A 22,969-nucleotide genomic window follows, 5' to 3' on the forward strand; every position below is an offset into this window, starting at 1 on the left:
TTAAAAATATTCAAAAATAGTTTTAAAATATTTCAAAAAATGTCTGGGAAATACCAGACTATTAGTAGTAGCTACTAGTAGGTTGTCGGTGGGCAAAGGGGGATTCAGCTTTTTCCTTTACACAACTCAGGACTTTTTTTTTAATAGCAAGCATGAATTACTTCATAATTTCAAAACAAAAACAAAACCTAAAAATTAAACTCTGTAATTAATCACCAGCTGTCCCCATGGCCTGAAGGAGCTACTGTGTTCTAGAGATTAAGAAAGACTCAACAATTAGGCTGGCATGGCGGCTGTCACACCTGTAATCTCAGCAGTTTGGGAGGCTGAGGTGGGAGGATCAGTTGACACCAGGACTTGGAGACCAGCCTGGGCAACACAGCAGAAAAAAAAAAAAAAAGAGAGAGAGAGAGACTCAATGTTTTGAGGGGAAACAAAATCATTTGTGGATGATTTTCAGCCAGGTAAAACTTTCTGCCTGTAATTTTTCTTTTCCCACATTTTCTCTCTGATCCTTAGTTTCTCATCTGGTTAAATACTTAAACAAAAGGGCTGGGTTTTTTTCTTCCTTTTTTTTTTTTTTTTTGCTCAGGTTGGAGTGCAGTAGCGCGATCTCGGCTCACTGCAACCTCCGTCTCCCAGGTTCAAGAGATTCTCCTGCCTCAGCCTCCCGAGCAACTGGGATTACAGGCACGCACCACCACGCCCAGCTAACTTTCGTATTTTTAGTAGAGACGGGGTTTCACCTTGTCGGCCAGGCTGGTCTTGAATTCCTGACCTCAGGTGATCCGTCTGCCTGCTGAGATTACAGATGTGAGTCACCACGCCCAGCCCAAAAGGGCATTTCTTTTGCCTGAAATCTGCCTCTAGCTTGCTATATGGTTCCAGACACATACATAGGTGCCTGCCACCCAGTCTTCCTCAAAGAAATACAAATACACACGTGCGGTTTCAGGAGGGAGAGAGCAGGGTTCACAGGATATCCTAGGCACATTCTGGTATGGGGGGCTGAGGGGGCGTAAGTATCCCCCAGGCCAAGTGAGGACTTTGGGAATCCTTAGAATTAAAACATGGAACAACTCAGCTGAAATGACCCAGCCGATTCCACTGGCCTTCGCTGTCAGAGCTGCCTGGTCTTCATGCTTTCTCACTATACACATGGAAAGCTGTCACCTCTTCTCTGAGAAGGAAAGAAAAACACGCCTTCTTTGTTTCCAGCAGACTTGGCAGATTCCCAGGCCAAGACTCAGCACATTGGCTAAGGGTTCAAAGAGCTATATTGGAGCTGACTCTAAACTTGGGAGTTAATCTAAGCCTCACCCTGCAGTGCTCAGCAGAGTTGAGCCAGAAGTGGGGAAGACAGGGCTGGATGCAGTGGCTCACCCAGCACTTTGGGAAGCTGAGGTGGGCGGATCACCTGAGGTCAGGAGTTCAAGACCAGCCTGGCCAACATGGTGAAACCCTGTCTCTATTAAAAATGCAAAAATTAGCCAGGCATGGTGGTGGGTACCTGTAATCCCAGCTACTTGGGAGGCTGAGGCAGGAGAATCGCTTGAACCCGGGAGTTGGAGGTTGCAGCGAGCTGAGATCGTGCCACTGCACTCCAGCCTGGGTGATACAGTGAGACTCGGTCTCAAAAAATAATAATAATAAAAAAATAAGTGGGGGAGACGGGTGTACCCACGGCACAGAAGGAGTCTTCCTTAGGCTGCCTGGGTCTGGAGCAGCCTCAGTGCTCCTAGGGAGAAGGAGATGTCAGAAATGCCTCCTTCTGGCCAGGGAGGGAGTGGGTTAGGAGGTAGCAGGAAGGAGTAACTCCCAGCACCCACTATGCATCCAAGAGCTGTTCTCCACGTTATCGGCTTTATTTGCTGGAGTCAGCTTAAGTTTGAAGCTATTACTTGTTTGAAAACCACCCAAAACCAACCTTTTGCAGATGAGGAAACTGAGGGTCAGAGATGGGAAGTACCTTTGCCTAGTCATTCCTTAGGGAGTAGGTACCAGGCAGGCTGGCAGGAACCCCTGAGAGTGATTTCTCCTCCAGTCCCAGTTCTGTGCCTGTTGAGTGGTTCCAGTGGCTGGATGCAGCCCAACCTGGTTGCTGGGTGTCTTTCTGTGGCCAGATCACAATTTGAATATCTAACATTTCCCTGCCAAGGCGCTTTGTTCTTAAGAACAAAACTGTCCCCGAAACTCTCACTGCAGATTTTAAACCCAGCTGCTACAACAGAATAGAGGTACTGATTTTTCCACAATAACTGTTAACAACCTTTGAAACAAAAAACTGTGCCTTGACGAAGGCTGTAATTACTAAGCATCTTTCTCCTAAGGTCACTTTTGCCATCAGGATTTTGAGCTTATCCCGATTTATCCCTCCTCTCTCTGCTTGACTCCCCAGAGCACACAGAACAAAGCCCAAGCTCCCCGCCAGCACGGCTTAGTTGGAGGCATGGGCTTGGGAGTCAAACAAGCCTAGGTCGATATCCCGACCCAGTTATGCACCTGGTCTTGGGCCAGTTGGAGTTAAGCCCTCTGAGCCTCTGTTTGCTTGGCTGAGAAGATAGGAGAGGATTCTTTGTGTTTCTGTGAAGATGAGAACCATGTGGCATATGAGAGCTCAAAACCAGCTGTAGCTGTAACCCACTGACAGATGACTGGATTAAGAGAAGGTGGTCTCTACACACCATGGAATAGTATTCAGCCTTAAAAAGGAAGGCAGTTCTGGCCCCTGCTACAACATGGGTGAACCTTGAAGGCATGATGCTAAGCGAAAGAAACTAGTCACAAAAGGACAAATACGGCATGCTTCCACTTATACGAGGTTCCTAGAGGAGTCAAAATCATACAGACAGAAAGTAGAATGGTGGCTGCCAGGGCTGGGAGGAGGGGAGATGAGGAGTTAGTGTTTAATGGGTGAAGAGCTTCAGTTGGGAAGATGAAAAAGTTCTGGAGGTGGATGTGGTGATGGCTGCACAACAACGTACATGTGCTTAATGCCACAGAACTGCACACTTACAAATAGGTAACATGGTCAGTTTTACATTACATGTATTTTACCACAATTAAAAGTATTTTAGGCCATGTGCAGTAGCTCACACCTGTAATCCCACCACTTTGGGAGGCCAAGGCATGTGGATCACCCGAACCCAGGTGTTTGAAACCAGCCTGGTTAACATGGTGAAACCCCATCTCTATATATTTACGCCTGTAATCCCAGCACTTTGGGAGGCCGAGGCGGGCAGATCACAAGGTCAGGAGTTCGAGACCAGTCTGGCCAATATGGTGAAACCCTGTCTCTACTGAAAATAAATAAATAAATAAATAAATAAATAAATAAACAAACAACAACCAAAAACAAAAAACTAGTCAGGCGTGGTGGCATGCACCTTAGTCCCAGCTACTTGGGAGGCTGAGGCAGGAGAATCGCTTGAACCTAGGAGGTGGAGGTTGCAGTGAACCGAGATTGCGCCACTGTACTTCAGCCTGGGCAACAGAGGGAGACTCCGTCTCAAATAAAATAAAATATAAAATAAAATAAAAATAAAAAATACACACACAAAAAGTTAGCCAGGTATGGTGGCATGCACCCGTAGTCTCAGCTACTCAGTAGGCTGATACAGGAGGACCATCTGGGCCTGGAGAGGTCGAGGCTGCAGTGAGCTATGATCACACCACTGCACTCCAGCCTGAGTGACACAGCGAGACCCTGTCTCAAAAAAAAAAAAAAAATTTTTTTTAATGGCTAAATACTGTACGAGGACACAAGGACTACCCACAAACCAAGGAGAGAGGCCTCAAGAGAAACCAACTCTACAAATACCCTGACCTTGAACTTCTAGCCTCTAAAACTGAAGACTATGAATTTCTGTTGTTGAAGCTGCCCAGTCTGTTGAGCTACCTAGCCTTTGTTATGGCAGCCCCAGTAAAGTAATATGCCCTCTACACCACACACCATACCCATAGTCTCACCATCGAGACTGTCTTACACTAATGAAGGACATGGTGCTTTCATTCAGGCCAAAGGAAGCTCGTGGATTCCCACACCCCAGGCTGTGGCACATCAGGGCCCAGGCCTCCCCGCAGGATGCGGCCATGTGGGATGCCATATGTTGAGGTCTCTTCAAAATGCTGCTGGGAGCTTTTGGTGAATGAGTTCAGTTATTGCCTGAATCGCAAAGCTCCTTTCACACAGATGCTGTCTCATTAATGAAAATAATTGTTGGAGAAGAGTTACTCATTGAATCACAACTGGGATGGTTGTGGTCTTGCTGGAAATGGTCCCTTCTAAGAGGATAAGAGGTGGAGGCTGGGAGAGGAACTGATTAATTAATTACTTCCATTCCTCTCTCTCTGGAGTGTGCAGGAAACATCTTTTATTCTCTCTGGATAATTCCCGCAAGTGGATGACCACAGAAGAGGGCAGCTGCAGCGGGGGCACCAGGCCAGGTGACGTTGACTCCTGATGCTGCTCTCAGTGAATTCCAGTTAACGGTGGCAGGGATGCCCCAATACACATATCAGCCACGTCCAGGGGCATCTCTGAAAGGCATCTTCGTGGCACATATATTAATACCAAGAAACTTCTCAGATTCTTCAGAGCACACGTGGGGCCTGCTGCAGGACTCTTTGACCCTGGTGCCATCATCACCAGCCTTTCAGCCAGAGAACCAGGAGCGGTGGCTCTACCTGAGCACTGAGCCCCCAAACTCTGCAATTGCAGAGACACCGGAGAAGCCATCCCCCCAGGGTACAACATCCCCCGGCCCTTCACCACCCAAACACACACGGAAATGTGCCATTGCCTGGGAAGGACCAGCTGGGCACGGCAGCCAGTTTCACCTGAGCCCATTTGTAAAATTGTTTCTGACTAATGCCACATAAAATTGAAGGGGACAGAGATAAAGCAAACGCGAAGGAGATAGGCAGGGGAAAGGCAAACACGAATGCTCCCGTTGTTGCCCTTGGTGCCACACTTACTGGTTCTTGGAAGTAGAGCTGGTAATCGAATACCGGGTTGGCTTTGATACTCTCCAAAGGGGGCACGTTGGGATTTGCCGGTATGAAGGGAGTATTCAAACTGGCCACCGCCCTACAGAAATAAGAGGCAGCAAGATATAGCCCCTGTAAGAAGACAGTCTTACAAAAGCCAGAAAGGACTTTGAAGTTCAAAACTGAAGCTCAGAGTGGGAACATTCTATGCACAAGGTCACACACTAGCAGTGAATGGGAGAATGGGATCAGAACATCAGAACTCAGGATTTTCGATTCCTAGTTCAGTGCTTTTTTTTCCCCCCACTAAACTGTAGTATTTCTCACCAACTTGCCTTAGACACATAGGAACATGCACACACACACACACCCACACACACACCCACCCACTACACATACTGTAGCAACCCTGAATAGAATATGGAGACATGAATCTCTCTCTAGTTTTAAAATATGCATTCATTTTTTTCCTCCCTTTATTCACTCATTGTGTCTCCTCTGGATTGAGCATAATTCTATGGTATATACTAGAGGAGAGAAAATGTAAAATGAATAAAAATATCGTTTCTATCCTCAAGGAGCTCATTATAATTTAATAAGGAGAAATAGAAAAACACACAATGACCTTATGAAATGACTGTGACATGAGCCATAGAACAGCACAAAATAGCATGGGAGTTGGAAGGAGATAAGAAATTCCTGAACTGGGCGCCATGGAGGACCCTGTGGAAAAGGGAGCATTTGAACTTGGCTTTTCAGAATGGGGAGAGTTGGGGAGGGGAACAAGGCCTGGGAGGGGAACAACATGAGGTAGCCTAAGCAAATTCTAGAAGGGGGCAAAGCTTGCAGCTGTGTTCAATGGAGCAGAGTCAGAATGGTTAGAAGCCAAGCGTGGAATGGGATATGTTGGAAAATAACAACAGAAAGGCAGTAGGGAGCCTAGACATGAAGGGCCCTGAGTCTGAATTTGATGCTGTAAGAACCAAGAAAACCATGAGGGCTTCTCAGAAGAAGGGAGGGTGGATTCGAGTTGCAGTCAGGATGATTAATCCAGCCCTTAGAGACAACGTGGACACAGAGGGAGCAGTCAGGAAGATTAATCAAGCACTGATAGACCATATGGATGCACACAGAGAGGCCAGAAGCCAGGAATCTAGCCAGTAGACCACTGACTTATCACCCGAAGATGGAATAGAATGCTAACAAAAGGAAAAGAAAACATGGACGGGCGTAGTTGTCTCATGCCTGTAATCCCAGCACTTTGGGTGGATCGCTTGAGGCCAGGAGTTCTAGACCAGCCTGGCCAACGTGATGAAGCCTTATCTCTACTAAAAATACAAAATTTAGCCAGGCATGTTGGTGCACGCCTGTGGTCCCAGCTACTCGGGAGGCTGAGGCAGGAGAATCACTTGAACCCAGGAGGCAGAGCTTGCAGCTACACTCTAGCCTGGGCAATAGAGTGAGACTCTGTCCCAAAAAAAAAAAAAAAAAAAAAAAAAGGAATAGAAAAGGGGGTGAATTTGAGGGGCAAACACAGCTCATTGCTATCTTTCCTTTTGTTCACTTTAACCAGTATGTCGTGCAGTCTGTAGGGTAACTTTTTAGTGAACCCAATTCTTAAGAATCAAGCTCTTATTTCCACTTTGAATGAGAGAGGGGACAGAGAAAGAGAGAGGGAGAAGCTAGAATATGCCATGTACCCACAAGAAATTTTTTAAAAACATTTAAAAAGCTGGAGAGATGAACATAACAACAACATGAAAACTTTAACAATATTTTAGGAAACATTTGATTCTTTTTATTCTTTGATATAATCCTATCATTTGAGCCAGGAGAGAAGCAGAACAAAGTTTCCTGGTAGTTCCAATCTCAGAAACTTAGACAAATACAAAATAACTGGGTTAGTTAGAGAAATTCAGATGGCAGCTGAGGATGATGTTTCTTTAACTTGCTAAGATCAGAGGCTGAAATGGGAAGTCAGGTTTAACTGCAGCTCACCAGCTCAAACGGCCAAAGAGACTACAGAGTCTCTGGGCCCAAAACCTGCCATCTGATAGCTCTCACTCAAGCCATGAAATGCTGGTCTAAGAATGATTATGAATGAAATGGTGGGGACCATGACATGCTGGGCTCACTGGACATTTGCACAGCATTTTCTGGTTGTGGAGTCAGGCAGGAGTTACCATTACCACTTTGTGGTTGAGAAAGCCCAAGCCTAAGAAGCGCAGTGACGTGTCACACAGCCAATCAGGGCAGATTGAAGGCCACACTTACTGATTCTCAGTCCGGGACTGAAGGCACACCTGTTGCACCCCTCAAGCTCAGCTATTATCCTCCTGCATTCCCACTGGCCACTCGGGCCCTGAATTATCTGTCCCATGGCCTGTAAGTGGAACAGGTGCTGCTTCCTAACACATTAGCTCATTAGGCCCCTTTTTTTTTTTTTGAAACAGAGTTTCACTCTTGTCGCCCAGGCTGGAGTGCAATGGCACGATCTCGGCTCACTGCAACCTCCACCTCCTGGGTTCAAGCGATTCTCCTGTCTCAGCCTCCAGAGTAGCTGGGATTACAGGCACCCACCACCATGACTGGCTACTTTTTGTATTTTTAGTAGAGACGGGGTTTCACCATGTTGACCAGGTTGGTCTCGAACTCCTGACCTCAGGTGATCCACCCACCTCAGCTTCCCAAAGTGCTGGGATTACAGGCATGAGCCACCACGCCTGGCTAGGCCCTCTTTTCAATGTGTCACCAGATACTAAAGAGTGAAGACATCACCTTCCCAGATTACCTACTTGTTTTTGAGAAGTTTTCTGGGGTTAAAGATCTGAGGAACAATTCTCACAGGAGCCCAAGTCCAGCCTCCCCCAAATCCTTATTGCCCGAGGCCCAATTACCTCACTCTCTCGGGGTAGAAGAGAGCCATGTACCACACCAGCACACCTCCCCAGTCATGGCCAATGAACACTGCTTGAGAGAGGCCCTAGAGAAGGAAAAAGAAGGGAGGCGAATGTGAGGAGGTTTCTGGAATGGGGTACTGAGAGGTTCAGCCCTCAGCCAGCCCCTTGACACCAGGGCCTCCTCCCCCGACCCACAGCAGCTCTCCAAATGCCCACCCTTCAAACCTCTCCTCCCTCCACCAGCCGCAGACCCTCAACACAAATAGCCAGCCTTTTACATCTGCTTAGGAGACCGAGGCCACAGGCCATGGGTTCCTTCTCCCTCTCTACCTTCTCTCAAATCAAATTTTCCTTCGCTCTTTTCTCCTTTTTCGTCTCTTCTATCTTAAAAGAACTATAACTTACCTCTTCATGTTCCAAGTACATCTTTTATCAAATGATTATGCTTCTACCCCCCAAAACTCTACTTTTTTTGGAAGCTCTCCTCCCTTAAACAACCATTAAAAGTCCCAAAGCATCTTTAATCTCTCTTTTTCTGCTGCAAGTACTGACAATGACAATGTCAACGCCTCTTCATGGAGCAGCTATAGCCACGTGTCGCTTAACAAGGGAGACACATTCTCAGAAATGTGTCAGGTGCTTTCGTCACAGAGCAAAACCTAGCTAGCAGAGCCTATCCACACCTCCCTCCACACTGACTCCGCCGGCAGCAACCACAGAGTCACTCTCTTAACAATAAGGGGCACCCTTCTAGACAGAAGACTGTACAGAGTCAGGACTGGATGGCCACTCTGGGCCATGCCCTGTTCCCTGTCCCCATCACACACAAGAGTTCCAAACCTAATCCCAGGAAACTGAGAATCCGCAGAGGGCAGGGACCATGATATCCTCACAGTCTCTTCCCTGCTGTGTCAGGCACAGCGCCCCGCTGGTGAACCAGAGGTCAGCGTCCTAGATCCTCTCTGACTCCCACATCCAATTAAGAGGCCCTAAGTCCCACAGCTCCACAGTCCTTCCCTGTCCTCCACTGCTGCTGTCCTGGCTGAGCCTGACCCCTCCGTCCATTCCGCCCCGCTGACCTCACTTGGGGAAGGGGAGGCTGTTATACCATGCAGTCTTGGGAGTGGGAAGTGTACTCAGCAAAAGCACATTCTCAGCTCACTACTGCTGATTTGCTTTCATTTGGTATCATTGAGTTTGACATTCCCGACAATGTCAAATGCAAGCAGTAGGTTCTAGGAGTTTCAGAAGGGATGAAAGTTTAAAGAGATGGGAAATATTAGCCTATGGGGTATTTTCCAAACTTCTCTACCTGATACTCAAGGCTGTCCTCCCTGGTCCCATTCCCTGGAACCTGCCCTTCATTAAAGGACAAAGAAACAAGCTAATCTCCTCCTTGCTCTTTGCCATCTGTTTCTGTGATTTTCTCTGCCCATGTCCACTCTGCCCTCGACTGCCCCCAAATGTGCCCTCCCTGCCCGTGCACCTCTGCTTGAGGCTGATGCCTTTTCTTTAAATACCCAGGTCCCAAAGGAATTCTCCAAAGATATCAGTTCAAAATAATGACTTACCAATTTATCCAGGAAGGTTACCATCTCCTAAGAAAGAAGACACACATAGGCAAAATCAGCAACCGCACCCGCCTGCCTCAGCCTTTATGATGGGCTGAACTGTGTCCTCCCCAAAACTGCTGTGTTGAAGTCCTAAGCCCCAGGGCCTCAGAATGGGATTGTTTTTGAAGATACAGCCTTTAAAGGGGTGATTAAGGTAAAATGAGATTATATGGGTGGGCCCTAATCCAACGTGTCTGGAGTCCTTATAAGAAGAGGAGATTAGGCCGGGCACAGTGGCTCAAGGCTGTAATCCCAGCACTTCGGGAGGCCGAGGTGGGCGGATCACAAGGTCAAGAGATCGAGACCATCCTGGCCAACATGGTGAAACCTCACCTCTACTAAAAATACAAAAATTAGCTGGGTGTGGTGGTGCATGCCTATAGTCCCAGATACTCGGGACGCTGAGGCAGGAGAATCACTTGAACCTGGGAGGCGGAGGTTGCAGTGAGCCGAGATCGCACCAGCCTGGCGACAGAGTGATACTCCATCTCAAAAAACAAACAAACAAACAAACAAACAAAAACCCAAAAATTAGCCAGGCACGGTGGCAGGCGCCTGTAATCCCAGCTCCTCAGGAGGCTGAGGCAGAAGAATCACTTGAACCCAGGAGGAGGAGGTTGCAGTGAGCCAAGATCATGCCACCATACTCTAACCTGGGTGATAGATCAAGACTCTGTCTCAAAAAAAAAAAAGAAGAAGAGGAAGAGATTAGGCTGGGCGCAGTGGCTCACACCTATAATCCTAGCACTTTGGAAGGCCGAGGCAGGAGGATCCCTTGAGCCCAGAAGTTGGAGACCAGCCTGGGAAATACAGGGAGACCCTGTCTCATATTTAAAAAAAAAAAAGAAAGAAAAAAAGAAATGAAAAGAGAAGAGGAGGAGATTAGGACACAGACACCCACGAAGGGACGAGCATATGAAGACACAGGAAGAAGGCAGCATCTACAAGTCCAGGAGAGGCCTCAGGAGAACCAACCCTGCTGACACCTTGATTTTGGACTTCCAGCCTCCAAAACTGTGAGAAAACAAACATCTATTTTTGAAGCTGCCTGGTCTGTGACACTTTGTTATAGCAGCCAGGCTGAGTAGTGCAGCCATCCATCATTCAGCAGCCTTCATGACATCACCCTTCCCTTCCTTCCTAGCATCCTCTCAGGAACCAAGCTGACTCCAAACATGCACAGTGAATTATTCAGTGTACACCAATACATATCCCTAACTATCCCATCACCACTGTAAGACAGCAAGCCTGGGCTCTTCCCTGGAGGGGGATGGAAGACAGCTGCCCTGTAGAGCTTGCGCCCGTGCTGCTGCAGGGGAGCAGTGAGAGGCTTGTTCCATCCCGGGGACAACACATTCCTGCCCCCACCACCCACGGTCCTGACACAGAAACTGGCTTCTTTTGTTGAGCATCATCTTTTGAGGGTTCATTCCTGCTGAAGCTTGCACCAGCACATCATTCCTCTGTACCCAACTGAAGAGTGTCCCACTGTAGGGATAGGCCACATTTTATTTATCCATTCATCAGCTGATGGACATGTGGGTTGTCTCCATTTCTGGCTGTTGGGAATAATGCTGCTGTGAACATTTGTATCTGGGGTTTTTTTTGTGGACATATATCATCGATTTTCTTGGGTAAATACCTAGCTGTGGATGTACTCATGATTTTTCAAAGTTGGAACAGGAGGATGGGAGCACCATCTTGTTTGTTTTTGGTAAAAGGACTTTCTTCAAGAGACTAGTTCTCCTAAGTGACCCAATGTGCCTGTCTCAAGAATGGATTTTGATGGAAATAAGCAAGGTCCAGGTTAGAGGACAACAGCAGGATAGGGGCTCCTGGGGTCACTGGTGAGACCTTGGTAGGACTTTGGGGGAGACACTTGGGATCAGGAGCAGCAGAGTGCAAGAGGCAAAGACTGGGAAACTGAGGAAGGAGGAGCAGCCCTGCCTGGAAACGGAACTTTTACTCATGATTGCTTCTGAGATGCCAAAGCCAGCACATGAAGCTGGGGGACACACATGAGGGGGAGGAGCCCCCCCCCAGGGCTGTGACTCAGAGATGGAGGCTTTTGTAATCCCCGTGTCACCAGAAGCATTACTAGTTCCCCAGCCAACCTGGGGACTGTTTCCTCCCCTGGGCTCCCCCAGCCTTTGCTTTTGCTCCTGAGCTGCATGGAGGTTTGGGACCCAGTCTCTCCTCACCTTGGCCTTAGCCTTGGCCTCCCTGCCAGTACTGAAGTGAGGGGCCCCTCTACAGGATGGTGCTTACACCCGTCTTAGAGCAGGAACTCCATGCTGGTCACCAGTCTGCAGAGGTCTGGCCTAGGTCTGGCCAACAACGTGTTTACCAGAATAAAGTGACTTTTTTCAATGCTCTAGATGGTGAGGCAATCGAATGCAGTACTGCAGGCTTCCAAAATGGCTCTACTGGCTGTTGACCTCAGGCAACTACCTTTAACTTCCCCTGACTCAGTTTTCTCTTCTGTCAATTGCTTGAAGGAAGACCTGGCACACAGTCAATGCTGCATACATATTGGCTCTCAATCGGAAATACTGTTCTACTTTCAGTAGGAATTTTTACCCAGAGGCTGTGAAATGATGCTTCCCTAAAATTTGAATGGATACCCCAGCTTTGGGTTTATAGCAACAAAAAAAAGCAGGATGGGGAAGATGTTACCCAAGATCCTTCTTACCTTACATAACACTTCCATGCAATATTCTTCTATTTCTGCAATTAAAAATAAAAGAAACATATTTAATTCACATTACTTAAAATATATCAACACATCAAAAGGGCCGTTTTGCAAAGAAAACCAAAAACCAAACAACAACAACAACAACAAAAAACCCACAAAAACTTACTAAAGCCTTAGTGTTTATTTTTGCTTTTGATGTCATATCCCTCCGTGAAATCACTGCCAAGACCAATGTCAAGCTTTCCCCCTGTGTTTTCTTCTAGAAGCTGTACAGTTTCAGGTCATACATCTAAGCCTTTCATCCATTTTGAGTTGACTTTTGTGTGTGGTGTAAGATAAAGGTCCAATTTCATTCTTTTTCATGTTTCCCCACCACCATTCGTTTGAAGAGAGTGTCCTTTCTCCACTGTGTATTCTTCGTACCTTTATCAAAGATCAGTTGACCACATATATGTGGATCGACTGCTGGGCTTTCCATTCTGTTCCACTGAACTACGTCTGTCTTTATGTTTGTATCGCACTGTTTGTATCATACTATAGACTTGTAATATAGTTTGAAATCAGGAAGTGTGCTTCAAATGCCTCCAGCTTTTTTATTCTTTCTAAAGGTTGCTTTGTCTATTTGCGGTCTTTCGTGGGTCCATAAGAACTGTAGAATTGCTGTCTCTATCTTTGTAAAAAATGCCATTGAGATTTTGACAGGAATTGCATTGCATCTGTAGATTGCTTTGGGTCATATGAGTACCCAAATCAATGGGTAGTATGATTTTTAAATAATAGCAATTTTAACAATAACAGTATTTTAACAATAGCAATTCCAGAAAGCAAAAAGAAAAAGAACAAAAATAGAGAAAATCCAAGAGAAAAAAATATCAAAGAACTAATTCATGAAAAGTTACAAGAACTGAAAGATAAATGTACCCAGCAAAGTAGGTCTCTACTAAAAATCCAAAAATTAGCTGGGTGTGGTGGCACACATGTGTTATCCCAGCTACTTGGGAGGCTGAGGCAGGAGAATCACTTGAACCTGGGAGGCAGAGGTTGCAGTGAGCCAAGATCACGCCATTGCACTCCGGCCTGGGTGACAGAGTGAGACTCCGTCTCAAAAAAAAAAAAAAAAGAAAGGAAATTGTGGTGCCATCTGTAACATGGAGGAAACTTCAGGACATTACGCTAAGTGAAAGAAGCCGGGCACAAGAGCAGAAATACTGTATGATTCCACTTATATGAGGTCTTTAGAGGAGTTAGATTCATAGAGACAAAAAGTAGAAAGGGGTTGCCAGGGGCTGGAAAGAGGGAGAACTGAGGACTGAATATAGCCTTTCAGTTTTGCAAGATGAAGAATGTTCTGGAGATGGATGGTACATTCTATGTCCGCCATCCTCCATGATCAGTGGGAGATCCCTTGGAGCGTGGGTCTTTGGGGCTGCTGTATTCATTCAGAGTGTGGGGGCAGGGGCATCTGAGGCCCAAAGTGCAGAGACACAGGGCACTGTAGGAGAGGAAAGAGGTGAAGTCAGACTCCCTTAAGGGGAAGGCTACTCTGATCTGGGACCAGGGAAAGCACTGAGGCGTGGAGCGCTCAGGCAGGTAGAAGGCAAGACCAGCACAAGACAGCTGCAAGACAGCGCACCCACCAGGAGGAGCAGACGACTCTCCATAGCCTTTCATGTCCATAGCTATGACCCGGTAACCTGCCTGGGCCAGAGCAGGGATCTAGAAAACAAACAGGCACACTCCAGCACAGTCCCATTAGTTCTAGGCGGATACTCCCTCTTTGCTTCCCTCCATCCCCTTCTTCCTGTAAATGGCTCAAACGAAAGAGCCACAAGGCACTACCTAGTATATTTGCCATGGGGCTGCAATGAGCCCATTTATACAGGGCTACTGTGGGTGGTGGCGGGGCTTGTGCACCGGAGAAATGCCACATCTAAGAGAGCATCTTTCCTGGCAAAGCTCTTGCAGCTTTCTATACTCATTACAGAGAGTTGCCAGCAGGGGGCATGGAATGTCTTAAAGAAGTCTGCCCTTTTCTAATCTGCAAAGGTGCCTCGTGGCCTAGCACAGCCCTGAGGTCTGGAGTCACCCTCCTGCCCCGACCTGGTCACACTTTGGAGACAATGCTCCACTGTAAGGTTTCAGCTTCCTCACGACAGTCCACATCAGGCCACACCATCTAGACCCCCTCCATCTCACCGTGACCGGCTGCACCTTCCCCCAGCTTTCCTCACCTGGTACCTCCAAGAATACCAGCTCTCGGGAAATCCATGGCAGAGGCACACAGCAGGGCCGGAGCCCAGCTCCACAAAATGCAGACGGACCCCAGGCTGTGGAAGGGAAAGAGGAGCGGGCAGTGACGAAGCACCAGGCCCAGTGGACCCAGGCCCCACAGCGTCTACAGAATGCCAGGGCCATTTCAGTCCATTGCTGGATCGCGTATGACCCAGATTTCTCAGTGAAGGACCCCAGTGTTAGATGAAAATGGCTGAGAAGAGGCCCTGGTCAACCTACTCAATAAAAACAGGTGGCTCTCACTACAACCTAAGAACTCTGCAAAGATTATGATGTTGGAAAACAAAACAACACACTTCCCTTTCCTCTCTACAAGCCCCCATACTCTCAGAATTTCTGGTGCTGTTGTGATGCGTTTTCAGTATATTAAACAGGGGGCTGATATTGTGCAGAGCATAATATTCATGGTCATGTGCAGAATACCATTGCAAGACTTTTCCTTAGTTCAGCTAAAGACGGGGTCCTTGTCCCACGGTCATGAAAATATAGGCTTGCAGACAATTTGAAGCGTGAGTCAACAGCAGGGTTTTATTGGGTGAAAAGGTGAAAAAGGGGGAACAGGGACTCTGCAAAGCCAGAGTTCCCTGCCAGAGCACTTCCCGCCTCACTGTTGGAATCCCAGTTTCCACACAGGAAGAGGAGGGGCCAGGCTCCTCCCTGCTGCAAAGGGCAAGAACTTCCTGAGGCTCCACCCCAGTGCGCAGGCTGTTTGGAGTTTCTCTGGGGACCCCCTCCCACCTGGCTATCTCAATACCATGAGTGTTTCATTAAGAGCTGTTTACTTCTTAAATATGAAATCTGTTCAAGCTTTGCCACACCCACAGTCTTTTTGGGGGCTATGGGTGTGGCAGAGACTGCGAGGGCTTGAAAAGGTCTGTGTTCCCTCTTCTTTCAGGCACATGGTAGCATCTTGCAGAGCACCTCCCCCTCCTACAGTCGCTGTGGCCATACAACTGAGCTCCGGCCAGTGTCTCCCAGAGGAAATGTGACTCTGATTGTTCTCCTGCATTTCCTTTAGGATAGTGGAGATATGTAATTGGGGTAAGAACAGGGCACTTTGATTATTTGGTTCATTTGGCTGGATCCCACCATAATAGTCAAGGCTGGTTAGTGGCTGTAACAAACACCCTGCATCCAGGAGGTTTGATCCAGAAGGTGCTGCATCCAGGGCTCACAGGAACCTCCTGTGCGTGGCCTCTCTCCCTTCGCCTGAATGACATGGGCCTTGAGGAAGGTGGAGGCAGCAGAGAGAAGGAGCCTGGTGATTTGAATGGCTGCATGGACAGAGCCCACCGCACTGCACTGTGCTGTAGGCCAGAAACACACTTGGTGTGAAGCCACTGAAAGGGACAGGGTGTTTGAACAGCCACTAACCAGCCCTGACTAGTATGGTGGGAGCCAGCCAAATGAACCAAATAATCAAAGTGCCCTGTTCTTACCCCAATTACATATCTCCACTATCCTAAAGGAAACGCAGGAGAACAATCAGAGCCACATTGTAGAAATTCACGGGGAACAATTTCACTTGGCTGTATCTCAGATGACTCCAAGCTGTGCCCTACACTGGAAGTTTCTTTTTTGGACAGTGCAGGGACATGGTCTCACTTTGTGGCCCAGGCTGGAAGGCAGGGGCATGATCATAGCTCACTGCAGCCTCAAACTCCTGGGCTCTAGCGATCCTCCCACCTCAGTCTCCCAAGTAGCTGAGACCACAGATGCGCACCACCACCCCAGCTAATTTTTACATTTTTTTGTAGAGATGGGGGGGTCTCACTATGTTGCCCAGGCTGGTCTCAAACTCCTGGCATTAAGTGATCCTCCTGCCCTGGCCTTCCAAAGTGCTGGGATTACAGGTATGAGCCATCACACCTGGCCCCACACGACGTTTCATTCATAATTCCCAACAAGCTATTTTGCCCAAGAAAACATTAGGTGGGCATCTGGCAGTCCCTCTCACAAACTAGAGTGTTTATCAGAGTTGGTTCCATAGTCTTTCCTTCAGCACTTGGCAAAAGTTGACTTTAAATTTGATCTACCTTACACTGAGAAATGTTTCACGTTCTAGGATCAAACGATCCTAGTTCGCCTGTGTTCTAGCACAGATCCCAGCTAAACAGCTCACTCTTGAGCTTTATCATCTCATTAGGAAGCTGTGGATACTGAGGCTCACAGCTTCATACTGACTCAGCCGAGGAGCCCAGCAAACACATGTCCTTTCTCATCTCATTTTTTTTCTGTGTTAAGAAAAATGTCCATAAAGCCAGAACACAAAAACATCTATTATCAACCCAGTTTAGGATTCAGTGGCTATCAATGTACCAGCCCCCTGAGAGCCTGGCGCAGCTGGGACTCCCCAGAAATTCACTGCCTGCTCTTAAATATGGGGTGGGGGAAAGACAAGGCGGGGTAAAGCGATTCTGATCACACTCCTTCAAGGTCAAATAATCTCTTGAAACTGGCTGGATATGCAAACCCTAAGGGAATTACAAGAATAACCCTGTCCACGGTTACAACCCAGCCCCCAACTCTGGGCGAAAAGCCCCTCACTCCTTTTTAGCACCAGAGAGATGAGACCTGAAGACCCTGATTAAACATTCACCCCTTCAGGAGAACCCAGAATTATAGAAGGGACGTCAGTGATGCTGAGCAGTAGCTTTAAGTCCCAGAAAAGCCTTTTCTTACTATGCAAACCCACTCATGCTTGGATGCCCACTTTACGTTTATGGTGGCTGCCTCCACCCTTGCAGAACCCATTCTGAGCACAGATCCCATGCTGAGCAGACACCTCATCCTTGCTGTAACCAAACCACGGAGGCTGTGAATGTAAAATCCCTAGGGCCACGGAAGATCCTCCATTCATCTCAGAATTTCTCTCTGAGGTTCTCCTCCAGGACAGCAAAGGTCCCCAAGGTCTCCAAGGCCAGCACAGCCATAGCCTCCAGCTCTCCTGTTTGTCAGCTGCAGTTTATGGAGCACATGGCTGTTGGATACTATGCCCTGTGGTCTGCATATAACATTTCATTTAATTTTCACAGAAACAGCATGGAGAGATATTGTCATTTCATTATAAAGGTGTGGATACTGATGCTCAGAGGGATAAGACGTTTGTCCAAGGCTGCAATCTCAGTTAAATGGCAAAACGTAGATTCCAGCTGGGTCTACCTGGCTGCACAGTAGCTGTCTGGCCTTTTTTGCTGATGAGTTGGACCCACAGATTTAGGTCCTTTCACATTTAAATGAGGCCAATGACAAATGAGGAAAAATCCCAAAGTGAATCCATGAGGATATACTAAACCCCTGCTCTGTGTCAGAAAGCCAAGTTAGATCTCCCAGCCAGGTCATAAGCCAGGACCCTCTGTGTGTGGCCTTGGCCTTACAATAACCCTTTAAAACAAAAAGAACATTTTAATGACCCTTTCCCTCTCTTTGCCCTCAATGTGGGCTCCTTGAGGACAGGTCTGTCTTGATCATCACTGCATCCCTTGTATCCCGCCTGTGCCTGACACAAAGGAAGTGCTTGATAAATGCCTGTTGAATGAAAACATGTTCTCCCCCAACACAGGCCAGCTGTGTGTGTGCTTTAGCCCCCCAGGCTGCCCAAGCCCCCTAGCCTGCTGTTCTGCGGGGGTTTGGCCACATCAGTCACACTGCTTTACAGAATCTGAGGCAGGGTCTGTCTTTCGTTGATATCTGAGGAATGAGATTTGCAGGAAATATCATCTCCTTATAAATAGCGGATGTTCAACCACCCTCGATATTTAACAAATGTCACTGCTGGTCACTTTTTCTTTTTTTTTTTCTTGAGACAGGGTCTCACTCCATCACCCAGGCTGGAATACAGTGGTGTGATCATGGCTCACTGCAACCTCCACCTCCCAGGCTTAGGTTCCGGTGATCTTCCCAGCTCAGTCTCCTGGGTGTCTCTGCTGGTTGCTTTAGGTGACCTGGTGGGACAGCACTCAGCTGACTGAAAGACAAAACTGACTCACCTTTATTGTCACGTACCCATGGCTCATGTCACTTGGATTGCAACAGGTCGGCAGAGGGGCCGGGGTATTGAGAAGCTGTAAGCAGGAAAGGTACAGTGAGAGAGACTGCCGCAGCCTCCTTCCATGAGAGGCTCTCCCGAGTACTGGTGCCAGGGGAGGCCTCAGAGATCACCTTTGCCGCTCCATCCTGAGCCCAGCTGGCGACTGACCAGCCCATCTCCCTCTCCTGCCAGCACAGCCAGACTCCATTATCCCTCCTGCCTTCGGGTTAAGTGGAGCCCCAGGACTGAGTCCTGGCCAATGGACGCAGATGGAAGAGTGCAGCCTGGCACATTAAAACCCCCACACAATTCTCTACATTCCTAACTCCCCATCTTCCGGCCAGGTGTCCAGTGTGACCTCGAAAACCACACGTAGAAGACAGTGCATCCTCCATCACCCTGATCCCCAAATGACTGTGTGAGGCAAAGCCCCTGGCCACTGCCCACTGAACTTCATATAAGCAAGAAGCAAAAATCACTTGCTCTAAGCCAGAGAGTTTGGACTTTAATTAATATTATTCGCTTCTGTGGCAGCTCCTCAGATGGTCGCCCAGGCTCATGTGGGACACCATGCAAAGCTCACAGAGCAGTCACTCCATGACCGCTCCCCTCTGTCGAAAGGTCTCTCCTTCAAGTTGGCCAAAATCAAACTTTCTGGGCCTTTGTATTAGTTTGCTCCGGCTGCCATGACTAAATACCAGTGTATGTGGTTTCAAGAACAAATATTTATTTCCTCACAGTTCTGGAGGCTGGAAGTCCAAGATCAAGGTGCTGGCGGGGCTGGTTTCTCCTGAGGCCTCTCTCCTTGGCTGGCAGACAGCCGTCTTCTCCTTGTGTCTTCACATGGACTTTCCCTTGTGTCCTCATGCTCCTGGCACCTCTCTGTGTGTGTCCTAATCTCTGCCTCTTATCCCTTTTTTGGGAGTCTCTGCTCTGTCATCCAGGCTGGCATGCACTGATGTGATCACAGCTCACTGCAGCCTTGACCTGCTTGGCTCAAGGGATCCTCCCACCTCAGCCTCCTAAGTATCTGGAACTATAGGTGTGCACCACTATGGCCAGTTATTTATTTATTTTTTTTTAAAGACAGGATCTTACTATGACGCCCAGGTTGGCCTTGAACTCCTGGCCTCAAGTGCTGGGAATGCAGGAGTGAGCCACAGCTCCTGTCCTTAATCTCTGCTATTTCTAAAGAGACCAGTCAGATGAGATTAGGGCTCAGCCTTGTGACCTCATTTTAACTTCATTACCTCCTTGAATGCCCTTTTTTCAGACCCAGTCACATCCTGAGGTATTAGCGGTTAGGAATTCACTGTATTAATTTTGGGGGACACAGTCTAGCCCCTAATAGCTTTCCACCAGCAGGTCCCAGGCCTGTTCTCAGGAGTCCTTGAGGGCTTAGACTAACCCGTCTCAGTAAATAGGAAATTCCTGAACAAGCAGTCCTTATGGTAGCTTTTGTACCTTACTGGAATCAGTTTCCCTGAGGCAGAAATAACAAGGAGCCTGCTACTGAGCACACGTGTGTGAATATCACCTTACATGTGAACTCTGCTGCCAGACACGCTGTCAATCCTATTGCTGGAATGGTCACTTTTAGTCCTAAAGGTATAACCCAAGAAAAAATTCATTCTCCTCAGTGACTCGGTTTTGTTACCTCTAAAATGGGGACATAAGCTAAGAAACCTACCTTCTGTATAACCATAGGAGACTCTGCCTGGGTGTCTGCAGAGGGGGACACAGGAGATGAGTCTCCCCACCTCTGTGGCATCTGGAGAAGACCTGGGGGCAGGGAGGTACTCAGCGTGATGGGGGAGGGCATCCTGGTGTCCCCTGATGGTCATGAGTCCATAGTCAGGGGGAGCCAAGGCCCGTGAGCAGGGCTGGTGCCCCTTAGGGCCCCTCCTGCCATGTGTCCTCAGTTAGCTAGATCACACACCAGGGGATACCTCTGCTTTTGGGGGTGGGAAAAGTGGGGGATTCCTACTTTAATGATCCTCTTGTATGTTTGTGCAATTTACAAAGCCTGTTCATGACTGATGCCCACTGCCTTCCTCTGAGAGAGAGACATAGTCTCCCCTGTTTAAAAAGGGGTGATTTTTCTGTGGGGATATAAAAGGGTATAGCTGCTGTGAAAAACAGCACAGCATTTCCTCAAAAATTCAAAAATAGAATTTTGGCCAGGCACAGTGGCTCACGCCTGTAATCTTCATGCTTTGGGAGGCTGAGGTGGGTGGATCACATGAGGTCAGGAGTTCAAGACCAGCCTGACCAACATGGGGAAACCCTGTGTCTATTAAAAATACAGAAATTAGCCAGAAATCACTTGATCCCGGGAGGCGGAGGTTGCAGTGAGCCAATATTGTGCCACTACACTCCAGCCTGGCCAACAGAGCAAGACTCCATCTGAAAAAAGAAATGATAATAATAAATAAAAGAAAAATAGAATTTCCATATGATCCAGCAATTCCAATCCTAGGTATACACCCAGAAGCATTGAAAACAGGGCCTCAAAGAGAGACATGCACACCCACGTTCATAGCAGCGCTATTCTCAATAGCCAAGAGGCAAAAGCAAGTCAGGCGTCCTTGAATAGCTGAGGGGATAAACCCAATGTGGTCTATCAATACAGTGGAGTAGTTAGTATTCTATCCTAAAAAGGAAATTCAGACCCATGCCAGGACATGGGTCAACCTTGGAGACATTATGCTAAATGAAGTAAGCTGGTTACAAAAAGACAGATATTGTGATTCTACTTACATTAGGTCCCTACAGGAATCCAATTCACAGAAGAAAAAAGCAGGATGGCAGGTGCCAGGGGCCGGGGCAGGGGGAATGGAGAGTTCGTGTTTGATGGTGCAGAGTTTCATGTGGGGAAGATGAAAAAGTTCTGGAGGTGAAAGGTGGTGATGACTGCACAACAATGTGCATATTCTTAACATCACTGAACTGTCCACACACACACACACACACACACACAGGTGGTAAATTTTATATTATATGTATTTTTCCACAATGAAAAAAATAGAAGGGGGATGATGTTCATTTTTCCTTCTATCTTCCTCTTCCTCCTACCCTGAGACAAAGAGAAGTGAGATATGATTTACTTTCCCAGTTTCACAAGACAGGTATCTGTGGCTCAGGTATGCTGAAGGGACAGACCTAGCAAGTGACACAGGCACATGGGTTCCCTGACCCCAAGTCTGATGCGCTTTCTTCTCTGTTGCCTGAGACTTGTAGGTTTATAGAAGGAGAAATGAACAAAGCTTGGGCAAGATACTTTAAGGTTATGGAGTCATTGGGTGTACATTTTAATTTATTCATTAAAGACAAAAAAATCAATCTTATCATGGGCTGAACTGTATCACTCTCAAAATTCACATGTTAAAGTCTTAGTGTCCAATACTTTTTTGTTTGTTTGTTTTTGGAGACAGAGTCTCGCTCTTGTTATCCAGGTCGGAGTGCAGTGGCACAATCTTGAATCATTGCAACCTCCACCTCCTGGGTTCAAGCTATTCTTGTGCCTCAGACTCCAGAGTAGCTGGGATTACAGGTGCCCACCACTATGCTTGGCTAAATTTTTATATTTTTAGTAGAGACGGGGTGTAGCCATGTTGGCCAGGTTGGTCTCGAACTCCGGACATCAACTGATCTGCCCACCTCGGCCTCCCAAAGTGCTGTGATTACAGGAGTGAGCCACTGCACCCAGCCTTAGCCCCCAATACTTTAGAATGCGACTGTATTTGGAGATGAGGCCTTTACAGAAGTAACTAAGGTTAAAGGAGGTCATTAGGGTGGGCCCTAGTGCAATCAGACTGGTATCCTCATAAACAGAGGAAGTTCGGAAGCAGAAAGACACAGGGAAAAACAAAGTGAGGACACAGGGAGAAGGCGGTCATCTGCAAACCAAGGAGAGAGGCCTCAGGAGAAACCAACCCTGCTGGCACCTTGATCTTGGACTTCCAGCCTCCAGAACAGTGAGCAAATACGTGTCTATTGTTGAAGCCACACAGTCTGTAGTACTTTGTTATGGCAGCCTGAGCAAACTAACTCAGTTTCCTTTGAGGCAATGGCTGTGCATCCTTGGACGTGTGGCAGGCTCAGCTGAGTGCCAGCTCTCTCCTGCCTCTTCCTCCCTGTGCTCACAGGACGAGGGTGCTGTACTTCTGCAGGAGGCTGTGGACTAGGTGAGATCAGCGATTTTAGGTCAACCCAAACAAAGAAAGGTGCCTCAGACCTGGAGGAGCAGGCTAATACCCAGGCAACCCCAGGGACATCATGACGGCTGTCCCATCCACCTCAGGGAGGGACAGGCTTTTCTTAAGAGGCTTCGTTCTGAGCTGGGTGGAACTAAAGGGCTGCACCTGAGTGCCAGCAGCACACTCGGGCATGCCAGGTAGGGGCCCTGAAGCTTAGGGTAAACGTTCTCCACACTTACTCTCAAAAGTGA

General features: G+C 47.7%; 1 protein-coding gene across 3 annotated transcripts in view; it reads right to left on the reverse strand.

Annotated features, from left to right (window-relative positions):
• The window catches only part of EPHX2 (epoxide hydrolase 2), a 163,921-nt gene that overhangs the window by 14,877 nt on the left and 126,075 nt on the right, over nucleotides 1-22,969 (reverse strand). For all 3 annotated transcript variants that reach the window (XM_050802489.1, XM_050802488.1, XM_050802490.1), the window contains 7 exons: nucleotides 18,479-18,553; nucleotides 14,429-14,524; nucleotides 13,835-13,913; nucleotides 12,195-12,229; nucleotides 9,461-9,487; nucleotides 7,887-7,972; nucleotides 4,978-5,089 (listed from right to left, as the gene is read on the reverse strand). In XM_050802489.1, coding sequence (XP_050658446.1) covers nucleotides 4,978-5,089; nucleotides 7,887-7,972; nucleotides 9,461-9,487; nucleotides 12,195-12,229; nucleotides 13,835-13,913; nucleotides 14,429-14,524; nucleotides 18,479-18,553 — 510 coding nt within the window. The remainder of the gene's footprint in view (nucleotides 1-4,977; nucleotides 5,090-7,886; nucleotides 7,973-9,460; nucleotides 9,488-12,194; nucleotides 12,230-13,834; nucleotides 13,914-14,428; nucleotides 14,525-18,478; nucleotides 18,554-22,969) is intronic.

Source organism: Macaca thibetana, chromosome 8, assembly GCF_024542745.1.
Source record: "Macaca thibetana thibetana isolate TM-01 chromosome 8, ASM2454274v1, whole genome shotgun sequence".
Lineage (NCBI taxonomy): Eukaryota > Metazoa > Chordata > Mammalia > Primates > Cercopithecidae > Macaca > Macaca thibetana.